Below are 23,434 nucleotides of genomic sequence, written 5' to 3'. Positions count from 1 at the left end.
CTTCCATCTAGCGTCATCTTCTATAAGTCAATCCAGATCTTGACATAAGCTGCTGACACGTACATCATCCTTGGGACGAAGATTAACGAGGCAAATACGTGATAGCACCACCACCCGTATCTCTGTCAATCAAATCCTACTTAAGCACGGTCATTGCGCTGCCACTGTTTGTTCATTCCCTTTAGGTAAGGAGGGGTCCAAGAAGCGATCAGTTGCAATGGTTAGCGGGAGATTTAGGGCCATGAGGAGAGTCTGAAGGATCTCGGTTAAGGATGGGGTAGGTATCCTTGGGAATCTTTTGGGCTCCTTAGAGAAAGCCAAGTTTTCTTCCGGGATCTTCGCCCTAGCCCTATCGCTTCTTCTTGGACTGATTTCTGGGGAGTTGTGGATCAGGAAAAGAAAGATCAGAGTTTCGTGTTGGATTGACAGGCGAAAGGTTAACAATTTTACTTTGCCACGTGACGCTGTGGTGCCAAGAGTATTTTTAATTTTTCAAGGACCTTTTTTGTATCATTTGGTGCGGTAGCTTCGATCCTTTAAACGATCTCATAACCGTACCTTGACCCAGTGCAACCGGGTTAGACGCGTTAGTTGCATCAACATTGGCCAACACGAAAAAGGGTTGTTTGCATCTTACAGAAATTCACTGTTAGAGCCGCGTGTCCGCTCTGTTATTGTTTTAGTTTGCTCTTTCGGCAGTTTACGATAGACGATGCACGAAACTACCTCACGCCATTCGTCCCAACAATGTGAGCATTTCTGGGTCGGAGCTTTGCATTCCTCGGTAGAATGTGCCCCTCTACAAATTCGACAGCACATTTTATGCGTGCAATATGCTTCCGTGTGACCAACACGGTTGCACTTTGATCAAGTGGCCACCTTTGGTATGTATGGCCGATCGACGGGTATCCGGAGATATTCAAGGATGATTGCCTGCGGAAATATCGTGCCCCAAAACGTAGGCCGAATGGAGGAAGTTTGGATAAAAGTTTTACCAGCTATCTCATCATTGGCTGCTCAGTAGAGCTTTTTTCCAGAATTTTTATTTTGGACGAATCAGGGGATTCAAATGTTCCTAGCGCTAACTTCACCAGATTTCCTCCGGGTAATCAAAATCTTCGATTACGCCGGTATCCTCTACCAGACTACCAGGAATGCAAACCCTGTACTGCTCCGTATATTTTGGGTCTTCCACAATGTTGTTGGCTTGTGTCCGGTTTTCTGCGGTGGTCTTGATCTTATTAGGACGCAGTTGAAAAACGTAGGTCACTCTCTGGTACATTTTAAACAGCGATGCGGCTATTAAACGCACATCGAACTGGTTCACACGCGGCATGAATGGCAAAATTGGCAGCGCGTGCTCTGTGTAGGCCGTTGTCACTTCGTTCATTCTCACAACTTTACATCGTTCACGACGTTGAAAATTGTCGTAGTTTAATTTTTTAGACAATACGAGGAAAAGCCTTAATTTTGTAATAATAAATTAATTTGAGATTTACTAGTTAAAATAAAAAATATATGAAATGATATTAATGAGGTTATGTGGATTACCAACATTTCCTTCCCTTATCCTAAGGATGCACATTAAACCGGCAAGAGGCGAATGAAGCTGCCAGCACAAAGTCTCTATAAGATTAATAAATAATAAACAACAATTGTCGTAGTTTAATTTTTTAGACAATACGACGAAAAGCCTTAATTTTGTAATAATAAATTAATTTGAGATTTACTAGTTAAAATAAAAAATATATGAAATGATATTAATGAGGTTATGTGGATTACCAACATTTTCTTCCCGTATCCCGATGCACATTGAACCGGCAAGAGGCGAATGAAGCTGCCCAGCACAAAGTCTCTATAAGAACAATAAACAACAACAACCTTGAACCGGCTTAGCCGAAAATGAGTGTATATTGCATACAGGGTACATAAACACATGTTTTGTATGTATGCCATTTTGATGTATTCATGAAGACTAGTAACTTTAAATTTAAAAAAAATATATTAAATTAAATTAAATATAAATTTTCTAAGCGCACAAATTTTAACACTAACAAAACAAACAAAGAAGAATTTGAAAACAACAGGATGAACAAAGGAGGAATAATAAAAGGAACATTAAAAATACAATACCAGAAAATAAAGAAAGACGACCACGAAAGGTACAATCAGAAAGGGAGAAATCAAAATGGCTAGAAGCATTAAATTGCATAAGAAGCACAACGATAGTTTGAACCGTAGTCCGTATGACGGACAGCTCGCCATCGTTAAGCAGTCTGTACTCTATAGACTGAAGTTCTTCAAAATGATAATGCGAGAAATAGTATGGTAAATCAGCAAAGAACTCATCATAAAAGGACCTGCGCCAAAGCAATGTGCCTTCTTTTTCTTCTATTTTGCGAAGATGGGAATATCCGTCTATGTTGAGGAGACTAAGAGTTTTCAAATCGTTGAATTTCAATGCTCTACGAAACGCTCTACGAAACGAAGAAACTATGAGCTAGGTGCATGAATTAAACGCAAGATCGAAACAACAGTGGGATCAGCGTCTCAAAAAGCGGAGGAAACCTTGTGAAAAAAACTGCAAAAAACTTGAAGTAGTTAGAGTGTGATAATTAACCAACAAAGAATCCTACATAAATGCGTCTAAACGTAATGAATGCGATTTTTTATTTTACAGAAGAATAATTCTACTGCTTTATCTTAGTGTATTGACTATTATGTATGTGATTCATTACACATAAAAGTGTACGCATAAAAACATCATGATGTATATATTGAGGTCGAATTTGTCCCATACGTGTCATGCATTAGAAACTATTATGTATGCCAGGAGCGAGGTTGATTCCAGTGATCTTTCAATCTTAATTGGAAGGTTATACTTGTACGGTGATTTTGTTTCGGTTTACGGATAGCAGTTTTACAGTAAGTTGAAACAAGCCATTATATAGTGCTAAACCATTCGCCGAGTGCAAGTAAATGACAGTGATATTTTGAAAGTAACCTTTAGAATAATGTAGAAAAGTTACGGGAATATCAAGTTAATTGCTGGTAAAACTCAATGCATATTATGTTTATTTTCATCTAAAATTGATTAATAATATATTCTAACGATTGTTTTTTACAATTTAAACACAAATTCTTTCAATAAAAAGTTCGAATTTTTGAAGTTTAAATGCTCTCGGTTTTAATAGATGTTTCGCAAACTTTGCACACTACAAAATAAAAAATTTATTACCAAAATTGATGCACGAAGTTTTCTTGCACTTAAGGCTCTCTTAAGGCAATAAAAACTAACTGGATACATTCAATAAATGTAGGCGATGTGAAATGTGCTAATAGAACAGCAATATTACTGTTACAGAAAAGAGCATTTCAGACAATTTTCCGAATCGTAATGTTAAAAACTGTTGAGTGGTATGGTGATGATTAATGATTCTGGAACCTCATAACTATGTTAATTAATAAAGACCAATTTAACACCCTCTAGCAATTAATGTATCTTATACTATTTACCTTTAACACGCATAAATGCTGGAGAAACACACATTTTCCTCAATAGCAGTAGAAATATAAATTTATATTTATTGCTATATTACAACAATCTAGTCGACATTAAGTTTCCGAAAACTGCCAGCTACACCACCCTCGACCTCATTTTCCACCAAATTTGACTGATTCCAAAGCGATGAGTAGTGTGCGACATCGATTTCCATATCATCCAGCGCTAGTATCACACTTCGACGATTTTCTAGATGTTTAATAAACTTACGCCCTAGCTCATCTGTATCGAGATCTCCTCCGTACGACTTTGGTAGTAGTGAAGGTTCCAATTTTCCCTTCATCTCCAACACCGTATTGTGACACTGTGAACAAAACAAACCAAACACAAATAAGATCGGAACTCTTGTGCATCTGCAAACAGGGCACATACAACGATTCTCTCCTTCAGCTTGGGGCTTGCGAACGTAAGTAGCAAATTCAGGATCGAGGCGGCAAATTTCGGAAATTTCGCGCCATTAATCTCGCGGAAACGAATCGGGTACGATCGGTTGATCGCATCCATGAAGATCTTCATATCTGTAACGCCCCACAAACCATAGTGTTTCATGACGGTATCGGTAAAATCGATCATCACGCGGAATCCTCCGATCTGTAACTCTTCCCATTCCAACAGTGTTTCGATTATCAGCGCCACCAAACGACCCTGCTCCATTGGACCGAACTTGTCTGGATTCAGCAGCTTGACGCGCAACATTATCACCATACGGCCATCCGAATCTTGGCCAAGTTTTGCGAACATACCATCCTCGAGCAATTCTCTTAGCACAGGATCATTGCAGTCCAATTTTTTGAACCACGCAGGAAACGTTTCACGCATCGCAAGATATCGCTCCAAAGCTTCACAAGCCATCGGCACTGAATACTTCCGAAATCGCAGAAAACGTAGAAGAAAGGATGCATCCGTGCGACACTTGCGGATGTACGGATGTTTGGCAATCCATTCACGCATTTGCCCTAACGATTGCTCGCGGATCTCGTCATCTTCCCGAAGTTCCTCCTTCGCTATATTACGGTACTGATCGGACAAAGTAAACTCATACTGATCGTAACTTGCCGGACGTTTTTCGATGGAATAGTTAGTTGCTGCTACTTGGGATGTCATCCTCTGTGCGTTCTAGTCACTTTGCGCTCTAAACGGACACTAAAACCCATGCTCCATCGAGCACGGTTCGGTACAGCGTCTGCAATCCCAAATTCATTAGTCTGTCCTTTACTGCTACATTCGCTCATGTATGAGTAACTCCATGCGAGAGAAAGAGAGAAGGCAGCAACAGCATCATACTCGCTTCTGCTAACTTTGTTAGATTTCTACTGATCACGGCGATACGCGCACGATGGAGAACGAACCTCAGCTTTGAACTTTGATGAGAGAATGATCAATGTTATTACTTCGAGCTTATGCACGCTCACACGTCCTCCCTGGAAACGGGTTCTATTAGGTCACTTGTCTAGGCCACGAGACACTGACATTGCAGCGGCGATTGATCTGAGCCCTTGTTGTGTGTGCATTACGTCTCAAGGGAAACTTTTAATCGATCTTGGTACGATCGCAGTGAGATCGCGTGCATTTAGCATGCGTATGGACAAACATTCCCACACGCAAACGGCGTTGGAGAAACTTTTCTAGTTGGAGAAACTAAGATCAAATTAAAGAGACAAACGATTGAAATATTATATCTGGATTGAGAGAAAGAGAGTCGAATATATCTGGAGAGGGCATTTACACTTCTCGCTTGTAGATGTAATACAAGCTACTTGTTGAGAACTTGTTATCGTTTATTTATACAGATGCAACAGCAACGTCAGTCTCGCTGAAAGATGGATATTTTTAGGGGCTCTGATTAGATCACAGGTGATTGTAATTAAATACATGAAATGATGAATTTTGAAACTTTTATAAAGTGAGTAGTATGCAATTTAGCTCTCTTTCTTCTATTTGTTTGAAGTTTTTTTATTTATGCGTGGTATGAAATTCGGAATAGTGTTAGAGATTAAATAATTTTCAACCGTCGGCGAGCCGAATGCGATAACATCTCACTAGAAGTAGTATTTAAACAACAATATGAGGTCTAATTGTTACAGAAGTAATATCCTCCATTATATTCTTATCATTGCGTGATACGACGGGTTTAGGTAGTTCCAGGTCATCAACTGCACCTGGATGAGTTAATAAAATTATCCACCAGAGAAGGATGATCAGGAAGTACAAGCCAGTTACTCAACTCGTGTCCGATACAATCATGCTGCTGCTTATGTGTAATTATTTCAGCTACCTCACATTCCTGTTGTAATTAATTCACTGTAGTGCTGGCGTACCGCGTGTATTAAATCATTCTGCATTATGCAACTGATCGTCTATCAATCAAGCTCAACTCAACTAACGTTTACTTTGGTGTTGGCTTTTTAAGTACTACAATACGGGTTGCATGATTTTACTCAGATTAGTCAATCAATCTCCATTCCGAACTCTACGTCACTTTCGTCCGTTTGGCGCCAAAGGTGTGTGTACGGTTCTACATCGATCTCCATACGATCAAGCAGCAGCAGCGTGTCACGTTTGCCTGATAACCGTTGTTTCAAACTATCAGTGATTTCTTCCGAACACGCCTTGCCTCCGTACTCGACCGGCAACAGGTCCTGGTCTACGTGTTTCAAAACATCATCCATGGTGGCGTGGAACTAAACATAATGCAAAAACAAAAAAGACACGAAAGGGTGCGTGTTAAAATAATTTTACCTACCTTACCTTGCGTGAAGGGCTTCCACACTCACAAAAATACGCTTGCGTAGCTCTTCGGCCGCGAAGCTTAACACCAAATTCCCCAGGGCCTGGCCAATGCGGGGCAAACGAACAATGTGCACCTCTTTTACGCGCACCGGCAGTGCATGAGCAAGACAATCCATAAAATTTCTAATGTCAGAAAGTTTGAAGCATACAAAGTGTCCCATGGTAGCACCTTCACAGTCCACGATCGCGACGCCACCCGCAATCTGAACTGCCACGTCGTCAAAAAACGCCTCCAACAGCAGGTGCTGCAGGCGGCCCAGATGGTAGCAATTGAAACGTGTCACATCATAGCTGCGAACTTTCACCAAGGCCACCATACGGCCTTTACTGTCCAGCCCAAGCGGCAAGCAGCCCCGCACATCCTCAACCAACTCACGCATGTAACGATCGGCTGGATCCAGATTTTCATACCATATTCGAAACAGCTGACGCATCGTTAGATAGCGTTCAAGAGTAATCTGGGCCGCTTGCAAATTATACGCCCGGGCACGCAGAAAACGCAACAGAAACAGTGCGTCCGTGCGACATCTGCGTATGTGCGGATGGGTGGCAATCCATTCGCGAAACAATCGCAACGACTCCTTCCGGCGCTCGTCTGTTTCGCCTAGTTCCTGTTGTGCGATCAAACGGTGCACTTCCGGTAGTATGACACCGACATCGTTTGCCTCGTACAGAGAAGGACACTTGTCCACCGACAGCAGCTTGCTTTGATCCGTGGCAGTAGCCATGGCAGCCAATGGGAAACTGAAACACTGGTTACGGAAAAGTGCATTCGACTATTGCAATTGCAGCACGAGCGATGTAATTGAACTGTATTCGCTTTCACTTTCTAGTGGACCAGTGGAGTATCAGCCTATGCTCAAGCGCAAAACACTTTCTGCTTCGCTGATTCCCGCTTAGTTCTTGTTTGCGTTTGGCTACGGCCGTTGTGTGAGTCAATGAGGCGCCAATGTGTACAGTAATTTCCCGAGTTACGCGAATTCTTCGCGTCCAATTGTCTTTATTATATATTATATTTCGTATTCAGGAATCGTTACGTTACTTTGCACGTTGCGAAGCACATCCGTAATTGATATTTCTTCGTTTATTTCGACAATTACAGTAAAATATTGCCAACAATATTTTTTGTTAAACGCTACGTATTTTGTGGGAAAATTTGAATTCCACATACACGAACAGAAAATTTTTGAGATTCGCGTATCTCGAATTCGCATAACTTGAGTGTCACGTTAATCGGAAAATGACTGTACTTGAAATCACCGCCAACGAACATTGCCAACGCTCATGTGGAAGGTGCGCTTGGAACCGGTTTAAACTCACTGCGAGCGAAATAGACCCTGACATCTAAGCATCGTCTAAGCCAGCGATGTCAAACTTGTTTGACCACGGGAGCCAAATTTCTTCCTAAGTCTGGTTTGCGGGCAGAAATTGATTTATGTCAAGCTTCCTTTAATTTAAAAAGTTAACTCCAAATTTTAATTCAACACAAACATTACTCTTACACTTGCAATAACTTCAATGTGCAATACTACTTTATTTAAAACATTTGAATTCTATATTATCAAACAGTGTGTTACGTGCATTAAGCATTTAAATTAGAACAACTTACACAATTCAAAACAACGAATATACTGATATTTTATCAAACGTGCAAACGTTAAAGTTGTTTTCTGCCTTCAGGCTATCAAAATTAAAGGGAAATACAGCAACTTTGGTTGATCCTGATGATTGGTGACGCTTTCCTAGTACAAGAACATTTATATTAGATGTTATATCATGAGAACTACACACTTTCAATACGTCATTCAAACAGTCATTCGCTATTGGTGATCGTAGTTTTGATTTATTAGGATTCATTTGTGAAAAAAAGTTGCTCACAATCGTATGTAGTTCCGAACAACAACAAAAATTCTGCGGCTCATTTCTTTACAATTGAATCATTCGGTTGGAGGTATTTATTCTTCTTTGAGATTTGAGTCATTCGGTAAATCAAACAATTAGAGCTGATATTCATAAGGAACAGCATTTGCATTTGTGTGATAGGGTAAGCAGAAAATACTTAATTTTATCACAAATTCGTCGAAAATTTGAAATCGTATTTTGAATTCTAACAAAAGCATGTCTAATTTATCTTTATTCATGATGAAGATTAACACCATTGTGCATTTTAGCAGTGTATTTTTTACATACAGAATTAGTTTCTCTCTTAAATTGTCAACAGGCAAACTAAACACATTTTTTTTTCATGCGTTATAACTGTGCAAGTCGTGTGCACTAGATACAGTTTTCTTTGTTTTGTCTTGTTTTAGCTGCGGTATCGCGGGCCGCAACAAACATCGTCGCGCGCCGTATGCGGTCCGCAATGCGCATGTTTGACATCTCTGGTCTAAGCAGTTGTAGTTTATCAAATGCAATTAAATTAATCTAATGTTTATTGCTTGGTTTTGAGGAAGAAATCTTTTTGTGAATCTTGTTTGTTTTAATTTTCGTTTAGCCATTAAATTTTCTCAAGGTTATTCGTCAAACAAACAGCGCTGTTAATGACAGATAGTACGGACTTTTTATTGCTGCTTACTTTATGTTGCTATTTCGCATCGCATAAAGAAGCACAATAAATCGTTACCAAAAACCACTTCAGACACAACCGTTTGGTCGTGAGTTTCACGTTCAAAACCGCATAAAAAAACCAACGACTTACCGTGCGGCAATAGGCAAAGGTTAAAGCGGCTTGATATAAAGCACATCACCCGAATACGGATGATACGACGAGGCGGTGACCATAAGCATCATACGAGACTGAAATAGTTCAAGTCCATTTTGACTTCAATAAATGATAGTATTTGGTTCACCTATTTCGCTGTCTCGGCATTCAACGGCTTAGCGTGTTGGGTCCAGAAATTATTAAACTAAAGGTTTGAAGTGTGTCCATAAAAAAATAATAGTCGCATCCTCTGAACATTGAAAACGGGTTGGCGATCTTCGGTAAAACGTTAATCTTTATCCAATCCATCTCCTCCAGTGATCTATGGCAGGGTCGGGTAAGACCTAAACCCTCTTTAACCTTGACACTTCTTCAAAAAGTTCGGAGTTCTGAGTCGTGATCACTATGCTAATTAAGCCTTTGTGAACTAACACTTTCGCATAAAAGCGTTCATAATGTTTAAGTACATCTTTAGCGTTTGGCGTTTGGTACACATGAACGATGGTTATGAAAGTACCAACGTACTTTCGATAGACCAATAGATAGGTCGATCTCTAAGCTAAACGATATTTTTTTCCATTTAATTACGAAAGCATTCTATCAATAGAAAATATTACTCCACAAATTTTTAACTGCCAATGAAGATTCAGCAATCCAACAATTCATGAAAACAAAATGTTAACAACTTTTTTTTACAAACTTTACAACTTTTATTCACTTATCATGTAAATGTCTTGTAAATCTTATATTGCTAGCAGTCCTATCACTTGCGTAGAAGATTTCTGAAATAAAATTCCAAATTTGTCGTAACCTACTAAATTAGCTCCTACTTTAAGGTTTAATCCTATCTTACTCTATGAAATTTATTGCAGCTTTCCCAGCATCTGCAATACTAAACGACACGCAGTGTTTATTGCAAAACATACACCTTCTTACTTTCTAGCACCACCTCTTCAGCTTTCGCTGTAAAAATAAAACAGCGTGTAATATGTAATTCTAGGAGTGTGATAAAAAGTCGAAATGAACGTAGCGTAGATGATGTGACGAAAAATACATAATTTTTACCTGTTTTTAAGAATTATTTAAACTTATGCAAAAGAAAAACAATTCCTAGCGAAACTAAACTATGAATTGCCTTGTGCATTGAATCTATTCAGCCTTAAGCGAAGATATGCAATCAGCAAAACTAAGCAAAAAATGCTCAAAAGTAAACCAAAATCAGACTAGAACATTCTCGTCCTGTTCATAAAATGTTATCAAACATCTATGTTGTGTTAAACTAAACACGCAAACACACACGTTAATTTACATTACGTTGTACTTTCCCTACACTAAGTTAACTAAACTTAGCCTAATCGACAGCCGGAATATTACTGGAGGTCGTTTGGTTGCGACGAATTTTGTCCGAAATGCATAACATATGCGCAAGAGCCATTTTTTTGGAACTTGCTTAAGATATGCCGTGAACTTAACCCTACTGCTTTGGATTGTAGCTGTGTTTAATATTTTTGTAAATAGCTTAACTAATTAGCTTAAACGCTAATCCCATACACTAACGCTAAGGCGCCTAAACACTAAGGAGTCTTATAGGAGTTTGAATATTCTTACACGCTAGCATTTATGATAGTACACCAATGCTTAAGCTAACTTAAAATTGATTGTACCTACATAAATATTGCTTCTCTTATCTGCAACTACATATTAGGTCACCGAAGTCATTTGGGCACATAAACAAAACAGGAAAATACTTAGTTTCACAGGAGATCAACACGAAATATGAAATACGAAGTTATTCGCTTCGCTCTACGCAATAACGGCATAGCTTTCCGGGTACTCGGTACTGCTGCTTGCAACCGTCTTTGTCCCATCCAGTGCGTATCCTCCCGGAGAACCAGCAATGCGTATCACACTAATGCGATTGCTCTGCGGCGTGGGCTCACGGGTAGGATTAGGCGTTTGTGTGGCATTGGTTGCCGCCCGAAGTCGAGCCGTACGTTTGCAATTGTCCTCAACTACTTCACGGATCTTAGCTCGCAGCACATCCTTAAAGGGCACATTGGAGGGGTAGTTATATCGATTATCGGACGTTTGTATTACCTGGTGCCCCATTGTACCAGAGTTTACAGTGCTAGTTCCCGGTGCTTTACTCGATCTTTCCTCTGGTGCTGCAGATGTACCGATCGCTTCTGTGTGATCACCTCTGGATGGTTTACGTCGAATGCGACCACTACTGCCACTGGGCTTACGTACTTTATGTGGCTTATCATTCTTCAGACAGGAAGAATCTTCGTGCTTGCAGAGGTATGATTTAAGGGCGAACGCTTTACCACACCGTCCACATTGATAAGGCTTGGTGTTAGAGTGTGTTTGTACGTGCGCGCGCAGATTCGATTTGTCGGCGAATGCTTTGTTGCATACATTACATTTAAACGGTTTCTCGCCCGTATGGGTGCGAATGTGACCCTGCAGTAACCATGGCCGGGAAAAGCGCTTGTCACAGGTAGGACACTTGCTGCCTTGATCGTGTGTTCTTACGTGCATCGAGTACGCCGGCATCGATACGTACACTTTGGAGCAGTACGGACATCGTCGTGCTTTCTGATCCTCCAGGGAGCTGCAAATTGGAAAAGGTACGATTTTAATGGAGGCATGAATATTGATATGAAATATTTTATCCTACCGATGAGTTTGACGATGTCTTGCCAAATTAGATGAAGTCGAGTAGCGTTTGTTACACTCAGGACATACGTGAACATCCTCCGGACGAGAGGTGGTGGTCTCCTCACTGCTTTTGACACCATGATCATGAATATCGTTACTAGCATCCAGCAGTTCTTCAATTTCACTGTTGCTTTGGGGTACTGATTCGAAAGATTCCTCCAACGGCACGATCATCACTTCTTGAGACGCACCGTCAGTGTCAAGCACACTCGGCGCGACACCCGTCGTACTGCCACTACTTCTAGACGATATCGTACGAATCTTGCGTGATTTTTTTCGATCAAACACCTTATGAGAATAGCCTTCTACTAGTGCAGAATCCTGTGATTCCTCCGACGATGATGAACCACTGAAAGAATGTGTAACCGATGTTGCCTGATGTTGGCCGTTGCCGAAGCAACTGACGGGTTGTGGAAGCTCAGGACATCCTATTATAGTGTACAGCTGCAAGTCACTATCTCCTTTCTTCCGATAATTCCTATCATCTCCATCTTCTACACGCTTTATCGTCGGTGCGTAATAGATAAGACCGGAGCGATCACTATCACCTACAGACACGGATTCGCTCGGTACCAACGGCGACACATGTGTGACTGCATGTTGATCTACCTGCAACGAGCGAACCACGTACACGGGTTCGTCTGGTTGTTGCTGCAGCTGGTTAACGAACGGACCGCTCGGGCTTAGCGGACCATGGATTATTTCCCACTTTTTGGTCCATTTCTTTTTTGCCGGCACGGCGACCATCAGTGTGTCATCGGAAGACGATAGTGTATGCAAATCCATCGGTTCTCCAGCAGGGTAGGGGTGTTGCTTTGTGTCGTAGCCCTTATCTACCTCTTCGTAGATGATTGCATGTGCTGTTTCGGTGCGTCTCAGCGTGTGATAAGAGGAGGACGTAAAGTCAGCAGTAGCTAGCGGTATTGCGCTCGTAAGCATTTGTGCGGATGAGTCACAGTGACGTAGGATGTTGTATTTGATCGGACTGTACAGCTTGGTCGTGCCTTGGCTCAGACAGTATGCTTCGTTCGATGCCGATGGGCTGTAACGGTTGGCGTCTGTGCTTAGCTTACCCGCTGCTATCGACACGTCGGCCAACTGGGTAAGATTGTAAAGCTCTTCAGGTACGTTGTACGGAAGTTCCTGCACCATCGTGAGTGGGTCTGGAACGAAAAAGGCAAAAAGATACATTCGTAATTAATTTGAACAAGCCATTTTAAAAATAGAAAATATCTCATCATTATTTATAATTATTATAGTAATCCTCTTTTATCGCCGTCTTCCTGCACGATTGTACTGATGTCCCTTGCTCTTGTTCATGTCAATCCCGTTTTATGTTCCCTCCCGCTCCCATCTTACCAGTCCTCCTCTACTGTTACCTACTCGACACACGACAATGGACCTCTCTTCTCAGCTCCTTGACTTCCACCTCTCGTTAAACTCTATTAGTTCTCACATATCCCATTCGCTTTAATATTCTCTATTATGATTTTTCTCTCTTCGGTTAGTTTTTATCGGAATGCACTAGGCCTAGTTTGAGCTCTTCATCTTCTTTTTATTCGAGTAGAGACTGTATCCTCCTGGCTGGGTGGCTGCACTACGATCATCCGTCCATACTCAGAGGCTTACATAAACTCTATATTCCCTCTCGATAGTTTAAATTAAACTAAGATATGCTTATGTTCGTGTATGAATTGAAATTGAAATTGTCTTGCTTCCATTCTTTTATGCGATTGAACACCTTTGTCTAGCAGATCGAGAATTGGAGTATCCGGGGAGAAGGCAACCTAACAAGTGATATGCGTAATGATTTTTCCAAGGCGAAGGGAAGTGCCTACATTGGTTTGTCTACCGGAAAAACATAAAATTTTCATCCGGTAGACATACGCTTGTGGTTAATAAGGCAGAAAAGATTAAGGTGACCTTCACTACGTATGTAGAGCATGGTGAAAAAACGTCGATATAATTGTATTCCTGTTCAAATGACCATACTTTTCTATAAAAAAGGTGAGAATAAACATCCTGCAATCATCCTGCGACCATCACAGTCAGACCTAGTTTTTTTTCTTTCATCGAGATATCTATATCGAAAAGGAACAACAGGATTATGGTCATTTTTCTATGTTTGGCATCTGCTTCTAGTTTCAGTTGTAGACTTCACAATTTAGCTGTTCCCGAAAGGAAATGTTAATTATGCACCAATGAAAATGAAACCTTACCATTTAGATTTTCCCTATTGATTAGGGAAACTGTTTTCCCTCCCTTGACGTGAGCCAAGACTTATGAACTGCAATTTTTGACACGACGAATGTTTCGTTTTCGAACAGCGAATCGTGCTAGTCTAGTGGTTTCCGATTTTCCGGACTACGATCTGTTTTACGATAGTACAAAAAGTGGTTGTTTAAAATTAGCTTTACACTCCACCTCTTCTACATTGTTCCTCTATTGAATCTTTTTTCCGTAAAAATACGAAAATGGGATTACGTGGAAAAACCACAACAAAACCACCTAAGCGAACACCCACAAACGTTTCCCCTTCGTAAGAATAAGTTTCACACTAGAAGTTCCTCGCGTTTATTTTCTTTTCAAAAGCATTAGTCCGCCGAGCAGGGTAATAGAATAGACTTTTACATAGATTTGAATCATGTTCTTCCTATTTTAACGTGTAATTAAATCAACAACAATCACCGCTTTACCTAGCTTCAATGTTCTAGTGCAAGAAGTAATACTGAACAACGCCGAAACACAAACACCCGTCATGTCGATTTCGTGCGTGGTACACAACGTTTGTTTGTTTTGAAACTTAGACCATTGATCTTAGCAACCAACAACGCCATGTTGGACACAATCCAAGTGACATGCGCATTATGAGCAGCGCAAGAAAAGTTCAAATACTGCTACGCATCACACGTTTACTACGATGTGCTGGGACGAAGCAAAATGGGCAAAGGAAAATTCGATTACGAGTTTGTTTTTATTCCACCATTCGTTCGCAGGGAAGCATATTTTATGGGTTAGCATTTTTCACCAATCAATCTTCCTGTTAAACCTGCCAAAGGAGTGTTTGCTTTGCGCTTAAGTATATTTGTTTCGACCCTGCGAATGGACTGGGAAAATAAGGTCGAGGTGAACGCTCCCAATCGAGTGGATGGAAATCCGTGTGATCTGCGCATCGTAACTGTCAATAGTGATTCAAAAATGCAATAACGCGTTCGGCATCGACAAGCGTTTGTATAATTTTGATTTATCACATAATCCATAACGATCGTTCTCACACTCTGCTTAGATAAACAAGCCAGAAACGATTCCACAGAAAAATAGCAATAAAAGCCTTAAGATTACCTTCCCATCCGGGTCAATAATTGGCAATGATGGTGATGATCGGGGTCGAGATCTGGTTAGTGTGAATTCACAGGGTGACCAATTTATTTGTGATCGTAGGCGATTATAGCTTAATTAACCTCGCAAATCACCATCCCAAATGCCTACGAAGTGTGAAACCGTACGCTTTCCAGCCGATTCCCTGCTCAAACGGGCTACATCGTTTCGGCAGCTTGACCATCGACACCGACCGATCAAGGTGACCAGCAGTTTCTGCTACCGGGTGAAACAGCTGACCAGGCGGAAAACGGTCTCGGGTTTTGCAGTCAACTGACGACGCTCTTGGAACAGTTCCAACCTCGATTTGTAAACATTTTCTCGTTCGTCAATCGCCTCCACAAGGAGGAGGGAAACCGCAATGGAAAAGGGAGATACGGTCGATACAATCTTCGCGATAAGTCTGGAGAGGTGCAGCTGAGCGTATTTACGCTATCATCAACTACGCTCTAAGGTTCCGTATACAACTCGTACCAGGTAATTCGCGTCTCCAAGTCCGGCATTGTAACGAAAAAGTAAAAATACTGTGCCCCTCACGCGAATGACGCATTTTGACTACCAGCGTAAGGTTATGCGCGAAAATGGTTCCCCGGTCGTACCCCAAGACTTACCGTCTTCGCCTGAGGAGAACGCGAACGCAGAAAAGCGGTTGGGCGAAATAAACATCAACGTGCGAATGGAAAACCCCTGCCAAAACCGGCCCCTGCACAGGTCCACGTGAAGCAGCAGGTTGTTTCACCTTTTCGGCCGGGGTTTCGGCCAGTCGAGCACTTTTCACGCCAGATTTCCTACAGCCGAGTGCTGACGGGACGCGTATTAGATCATCCACTTGTTGAAGTTTATTTTCTTCGCTTGTGCGCACACTTCCTTATTCCCGGCAGATCGTCTGTCGGCGTTCATGACTGAGGGGTGTAATCATTTTTCAAACTTTTCAAGCGATTTGCCAAACCAAGGATGTCCTACACACAGGTTGTCCTTTGCTCTCCTTTTGCTTCGTTTGTTATTGCTTTAGCAGCGTGAGTGGTCAGAGGGACTTCGATCGTGTAGGTAGAAAATTAATCCCTCTCCACGTGGAATAATGATTGATCGTAGTGAAATTAGGTTTTGCCACATACTTTTTATTTGTTTAGAACTCGATTGGAAGTTTTGAGAGTAGTATGATTGATGAAGATGAGATTGCTAATCGGCACGATCGATCAGCTGTTTTTCGGTACGGACGAGGATGAAGGAAAAAAGCATTTTAAAAATTACTATCGGCAAGGGTGATCGGACGATTTACGACCATTCCGGTATATTGCTTTACGCTAACCGTACACCATAGTGCTGTTATATTCATATGACGCGTTAAACATGTGTGTGTGTGTGTGTGTGTGTGAATATTTTCCTGTATGCGCAATAAATAGATATTTATATTTAAAAATTGAACAAGAGAGAACCCTTTTGCCAATCTGTTGACGCCAATTTGTTCTGCGGACGCAATATAGTTTAAATTTTGCTTATGTCACGAAATGCCACAAACTTTATTACGTGTTACGTGGAATATTCTTTCTAAGCACGTCATTTTAGAAACTTTACTATGAATATTAGACATCAATTTAGATGGTCATCTGTTTCTTTTTGGCGTAACGGCCTGCTTGGAAATGCCTGCCATTTATGGTTTACTTTTATTGTAAATCAGATAAATTAACAATGCACATTAACTCTAGTTGTCGAGATCTATACGGTGGCGTTGATCTACTTCGGAAGTGGCCACTGAGTGCATTCCGGCACTAGGACTGTTGTTCAATGTCGGATTTGTTCTGCCGGCCATTCTTTCGCCCAACCGGCACCAGAACGTAACCAAGCGACGGTATACAAATAGCTAAAAAACCACATAGCATCGACGCGTAGTGGAGTAGTGGTCATACCTTGGATTAAGTGCTTACGTCCAATCGCATCCGGCTGGAAGATGGACAGTATGAACCGTGTGTATCGAGTTACTATTTTTAGTACAACGGCCCTCCGGCAGGGCGCCATATCGACGTTCGATATTATTTCAACCCATTCGCACACCAACCACCGGTACCGGTCATCGGGCAGTGCTCTGAGAAATCATCTACCGCGAAAGCAATCACCTTGGTCCATAAATTCCCCTCTCAGATGTACACCTTAATTGTGCTGATTGGAACATCTCGAGCAAAGCTATTTACTGTCCGAGCAGTATGTTAAAACGTCGCACTTAAAAATTGCGCTGCCATGAGGAGATCGACGGTATCTCTGATAGAGGCAAGAAAGCCCCTCTCTGTATCTAAGATAGTATTCGTCGAACTTTACAAGCTTTTTTAACTAACATGCATACTATGGAACGGGAATATACGTAATTTTGAAATCTGAATGAAATAATAATGATTATATTTTACATAGTTAACAAATTTAACTAAAATCCGAATGAAACAATAATGAATATAATTTTTCATAATTAACAAATCTCAATTATTTCTAATTCATTAACCACAAACTAACTATTTTCGGTCGAATATATTCGGCATAAGGTGCCCTTTCACAGCTCCAAGAAGAAAATATCATGGTGGTAGCGGCGCCGGTCTTCACACGAACGAACCGGATCAAAAACCCATCCGGAACAATCGCCCGTGTCCCACAGGACTGACTATCCAGCTACGGGTAAATACAGTCTCAGAAAACCAGAAATGACTGGCCTAGACCTCTTGAGGTTATTGTGCCGATAAAGAAGAAGAAGAAGAAGAAAAATAATAAGAAGAAGAAGAAGAAGAAGAAGAAGATTTTATTAAAAAAAACTACAAATAACTTAAATCTTTCCTTAAATTGTTTTTAAAAAGACGCAATCATCTCCTCTGCCTTGTAATTAAGGTTGAGAAATGTTAACTTATGTTATAAAAGATGATTCCAAGATAAAAAAGACACCAAAATGAAATTATTGTCTGCTGCTTTCATTGTTGGCATTCCATTCTCGAATGGTTTTGCCATCGCAAGCTGCACATGGTTTCATTTTTTTACATGATAAATGATACATTTAATGCTCATGTCGTTATATTGGTCAATTTTTTCAAAACAAAAATGTCAGAAAATATTGTTTAAAAGTAAAATAAAAAATAAAACTATCATAAAATGTTTAAATACTGCATCAGGTATTAGACTTCAGCATAATAAAAAAAAAGAAAACAATTACCTTTGACGGTAAAATAAAGGATCATCACAGCTTTTCAACCATGGAAAAATAGCTCACAGCATGCGAAAAGCGTAAATCAATAGCCCATTAAGTCACCTGGCCATTCGCTTCCCCCAACGAAAGACACAGTTGGAGACTGTGATGGAGCTCCACCTTGTCGAGTGGCATGCTTGTCAGTTGTCAACTAATTTGTTGAAATGGAAAGTATTTTCCACCCCCGGCCTCAAAAATCTCTCCCGTACTGCTTCCCCCTGGTATGCATAGCACCCGAGGAAAATTGGTGGGAAATTCTGCCCACACACTTACCGCTTTTGCCGACTACCATCCGAACAGCCGCCGTTTAACGAACACGCAATGTGGAGTATACTACGGAACACGAGGCACGTCCCGAAACTAGACACCGGTCCGTTCACCCCGTAAAAAGAAGAACCTATTTTGTCTGTTTTTAAACAGTATGAGTCTGCTTCGCAAGATTTTCTTGAACAGCACCAAAGCACGCATAAACGTCCAGCCCTTAAGATGTAGCACTAGTAGTGAGATTGTATTATTACAATGCCACGTTTTTGAAAAGCGGTCGTTTTACTGTTCCTCGTAATATTTCACGAGGCGATTTTGAAAGCCCAGCTTCTATTTGTCACTGTCCGCAATACGGTAGGACCACACAGTCTCGGTCGGATCCGATTACACGGTGAGAGGATCTCTAATTCCTGCCTTTGATTTATCGGAGGCTACGCCTTTGTCCCTTACAAAAATGTTTCATCACACACTGAACGACATTGATCATTACACTATTTTTCATATTTTATTCCAATAAAGAAAATTGTTTACATTCTTCCTTTCACTGCGTGATACGCTCCTATTAGATACATTTTCCATTCACAGCACTGTTCCGGAAATTTGTATAACTTTTTGTCAGAAACCAAATAAAATTTTGGTTTAAATTTTGGTAAAACTAACACAATATTGAAAAGTTTCCCATGGTCAAACACCTTCAAAGACAGGGAAAATTCACTCCCAGTTTTCCAGCTTGCCAACGTTCACTGCCAGAACCAGATGAAAACTAAACTTAAAACCATCTCCGGGAGCTGCCCGTGGTCTTCTGACGACGCTAGTTAACCGGCATCGACTTATCGGCTTGTGATCAAGGATCGCTCTAGATCGCGCAGGACCCCGAAGATGTAAATAACCTCAGATCGCACCGTTTTGCTCTTGCTCACGCAAAGAACACTGCGCATCAGTGGAAAATCGGCTTTTCTCAGCGGGGAGACCACGATCGTACGGAGAGAGAGAGAGAGAGAAAGAGATAGAGAAAGAAAAATGAAAAGAGAGGGACCGAAATGGAGATACAATGAGCGGCGTCTTGTGCGTTATGATCGCGAGAAATAACCCCAACACACACATGTATAGTCCTTAATGTAGCACATTATGTACTACACACCCTTTGCTATTGCATTCTGCTGCAGCTGCAACGACTGATCTCGCGGGATGCTGCGAGCGTTCACTCCCGTGTGGCCGCGCGGCATGTGATGGAATAGGGAAACGAAGCAAAATAAACAAATCCACAACACACGTAAACACGCGACGGGAAAGCCGACTGCTAAGGGGAAAAATGCCACACGATCGGTTACAGGATCGTTATTGGATCTAGAAGAGCCGGATGTGGGTTTATCAATGAAAAAGGGTTAAATAATGTAGTATTATGTTCTACAAATCAAAACGGATAAAAAAATATTTTTCCTTAAAAATGTTATTCCATAAAAGTATATTTTATAGGGATTTTCTTTAAACAATCAACGATTTGGATGTTAAAGTAGAACCAATCCCTTCAGGCAAACCGATGCATCATCACCCTGTTCGGCACAGATAAAACATACGTAAACTAGCAAGACAAAAAAAGGGTTTTAACACGTGCAAAGCATGAAAACATACGAAGCAAAGCGCGAAGAGCGACACACACAAAAAACGACGAATGTTGAAACCGCGACGCGATCGGTACTCCTGCAGCGCGTGCGCCACATAGCGAGGATGGTCTCGTGCAGTGACTACATACAGACGCCGTTATGCCCATGCAAAGCACACAAAAAACATAACATCAACAAAAAAAAAACAAAAGTAACAGAATACTGGAAGGCAACGAAAGATAAAAAGTGCATAAATACCAAATGTTATGCACATTTGTGTGAGTGTGTGTGTGAAGAAGCAGTTGGGCAAAAATAGGCAGATGTTATGTGTGTTCTTTTGGTCTGGGTGGGGTTTGCAATCTCAATGTTATGTTTGCAATACTCCATAACACTCCACGCGGCCCAAATGGGTAGTGCAGAAATGCCTACAGTATATATGAGTATTATTGTAATCCATGTTCTTTTTCTCTTCTAAACATTCCCTCTAAAACATTGAACATAATCATTGGTTCAGATCGTTTAATACAGAACATTCCGATAGGTCGATCCTGCGAGCTAGTGTCAAACATTAAACGATCCTCAACAATAATGCCACATATTTCCGTTTCGCTAAAAGGGAAGCCGTTTCATAGTATGATTCATCTTCACGTTCACGTCTACAATCTAAACCGATACAACTATCAATCGCGTGACCGTTTGGAAAGAACATTTCGCAATGCTGATCCAAAGTTTCGCTGCTCGTTCGTAATGTTTCCACGAACCTCACAAGCGTATGTGGTCGATGACTGGGCGTCCGCTTCGGGAAAATCATTGCTCACCAAATTTTACGTAAACGTGTACGAAAAGAAAACACCTCACAATCAGAGAGAGAAAGTGGAAAGAGCGAGAGAGTATGATAGAAAATAGCAAACCGGAAGAAAATGAACGAAAATGAATATTTATCGCATGGAGAAAGCAAACATTGTCAAGATCAAGGCAGGAAGCGCAAGAACCAACACCAAAGAAAACGCCGACTGAGATGATAAATGAATGTGTACAACAAAAATAATGACCATTTTCTGTTCCGGCGAAATGTGAGAGCTACACAAATCAAACAAACGAACGACAGCACGCTAAACCTTACCTCGCACATTTTGGGTGGGAAATTTTTGGCGGTCAGCAACACGTTGCTGCCTAGCCGCCTGAACTTGATTCATCGTGTAGGAAGCAAAAGTGAGGCAGCGAACGTTTTTAAAACCCTCAGTGTCACTGTCAGTGTGACAAAATCCATCACTCATAACGTATAGATGGCGAATAAAAAGGGGGAAAAAATCTATACCCACACACACACAACAATAACAAAACCCGCGATATGTCATATGATCACCCACCGCGCGCAGAACGTGCCTTTGTAGTGGAGGGTTTTGGCGGAAATAAATTAGATAAAATGGGAAAAAACTCATAAAACTGCTTCGAATAATAGTCGTTTGCAACAGATAGTCAGTTGCCACGTTTAGTTTAGCTGCGTCTTTTGTCATCCCTTGCGTCTCACCTAGCACTCGCTGGGAATAAGCAGCTTTTCGCATCTCTTATAAATAAATCAAACACCATTTGCTGCCTTTTCTGTGATGTGTGATGAAGAAACCCGACGTAGGACCGACGTGTGTTTTTTTTTCTGTTAGCCCTCCCGCGGTTTCATCTTGCGCGTGTGGCATACGGTGCTGCGTCCTTTAAGCATATTAGAAGAGTCAACAAGTGAGCAGAAGCTGTGGGATGGACGGACAAACAAACCGAACTGGGTACAAGGGAAAGCACGTCAACATATCAATGCGTCAGAGAACGAAATGTGTGGAAAAAACATGCTAAAAAGTGTAGGATAATCGACCACCGCTTGGATATGATTAGGATATGTCAGTGAGGGGATTGGACACCACGAAGTATACCGAGGGGAACAAGTAAAAAGGGTATCATATGTTCTTTAACGCCAACAGGGCAACACGCTAAAAACCTCTCCCAGGCTGCGGACACGGCTCGGTACGTGGTAGCTACGATGAGTTTTTGGCAAACGAAACGGTAGCACCTGTTACTAGCTCACACTACTACAGTCGCTACTGACGTCGTCGGCCGGTTGTATGAATCCAGCTGGTACAAAACACTTCCGACCCGTTCGCTCCTTCAACCCCTTTTTTTGTCATTCCAATCCATCCCCCAAAGCTAGACACCAGGGAAAAAGGAAAGAAAAAACAACCACCCGCTTGCACGATTTCGGACCGAAATATTCTTGACCGCGAAAATGAAAATGCGTTCGGTGCCAAGAGAACGAAATGTGTGTTCTTGTTGTTATTTTTGGAGGGGGCTTTGACGCTGCAATCTCCACCATGGTCAGTGTGGTTCGCTATGCAATTCACAGTTTCGTTCGTGATGAACGATCACGATCATCATCCGCTCAGCCAGTTGGTCGACAATTTTTGATCATGTTGTGGATAAATTCACTTTTTTCGGAGGTATTTAGCGGGAAAGAACATTTAGACAGAACCTCTACTGCGCCGACGAACGGAACGGGACGAACAGTCTGGCGATTTTATGACTGATTTATGGGTGATCATAAAACGCGCTCGATTAAGTGCAGAACGGCTTCTTCTAACGGGGTGTACGATTTGTTGGCTGCGTCCACTCAAACGCTACACTATTTCGGGCAAAACGGCACGATGACCAAATGGCGCGTGTTGGTGATATTTGGTGTTTAGAGCGCACCGTTGACATGCACTGGTGGTCACTTCCGTCAACAGCCGGGTATACCAGGTGGTTCTAAGCATCGAACAGACGTCAGCACACATCCGCCAATCCGCTGCAAAGTGGTTGGTGAGATAATGAATTTCCATTACCACGGGAAGGATAGACGGTCGACGATCAACAGTTCGTTACATTGTTGTTTGGAGTATTGATCGAGTTTGAGCGACCTCTTACTTTCAGATAGATTTGCCCCACACATGCTACGCGAGTTTGTGTAATACACTCGTATAAATTGCCTTGTCGATCGTAAACAAGGGATGCAAGCGAGCAATAATAAACGATTTTTCACTCATCATCTCGTAATACGAGCCGGTTTCATTAAACCCCAAAACCCGTGGTTTTGGTAGGGCGCCATCCGAACTACATAATTTAAGCGTGTTGGAATGCAGCCAGCCAGCTACCAAAAAGTGGGCGATTATTGC

The 23,434-nt window shown here is 41.4% G+C and overlaps 3 protein-coding genes across 3 annotated transcripts; all 3 read right to left on the bottom strand.

Moving 5' to 3' along the window:
- Nucleotides 1–3,605: 3,605 nt before the first annotated feature.
- On the bottom strand, nt 3,606–4,666 carry LOC128714559 (clavesin-2-like). The gene is made up of 2 exons (XM_053809434.1): nt 3,935–4,666; nt 3,606–3,866 (listed from the first exon to the last, which is right to left on the bottom strand). Exons 1-2 carry the CDS (start codon nt 4,664–4,666, stop codon nt 3,606–3,608), a joined length of 993 nt encoding a protein of 330 aa, XP_053665409.1.
- A 1,343-nt stretch (nt 4,667–6,009) lies between these two features.
- Nucleotides 6,010–7,696, bottom strand: LOC128712652 (retinaldehyde-binding protein 1-like). The gene is made up of 3 exons (XM_053807540.1): nt 7,673–7,696; nt 6,337–7,128; nt 6,010–6,243 (listed from the first exon to the last, which is right to left on the bottom strand). Exons 1-3 carry the CDS (start codon nt 7,694–7,696, stop codon nt 6,010–6,012), a joined length of 1,050 nt encoding a protein of 349 aa, XP_053663515.1.
- Nucleotides 7,697–10,856: 3,160 nt separating this feature from the next.
- On the bottom strand, nt 10,857–18,664 carry LOC128711960 (uncharacterized). Its single transcript, XM_053806851.1, has 3 exons — nt 18,646–18,664; nt 11,734–12,937; nt 10,857–11,667 (listed from the first exon to the last, which is right to left on the bottom strand). Exons 1-3 carry the CDS (start codon nt 18,662–18,664, stop codon nt 10,857–10,859), a joined length of 2,034 nt encoding a protein of 677 aa, XP_053662826.1.
- Between the last annotated feature and the right edge of the window lie 4,770 nt (nt 18,665–23,434).

This window comes from Anopheles marshallii, chromosome 3 (assembly GCF_943734725.1).
Source record: "Anopheles marshallii chromosome 3, idAnoMarsDA_429_01, whole genome shotgun sequence".
Taxonomy (NCBI): Eukaryota; Metazoa; Arthropoda; class Insecta; order Diptera; family Culicidae; genus Anopheles; species Anopheles marshallii.
The sequence above is the reverse complement of the archived record's forward strand: the minus strand, read 5'-3'. Positions and strand labels throughout refer to the sequence as shown.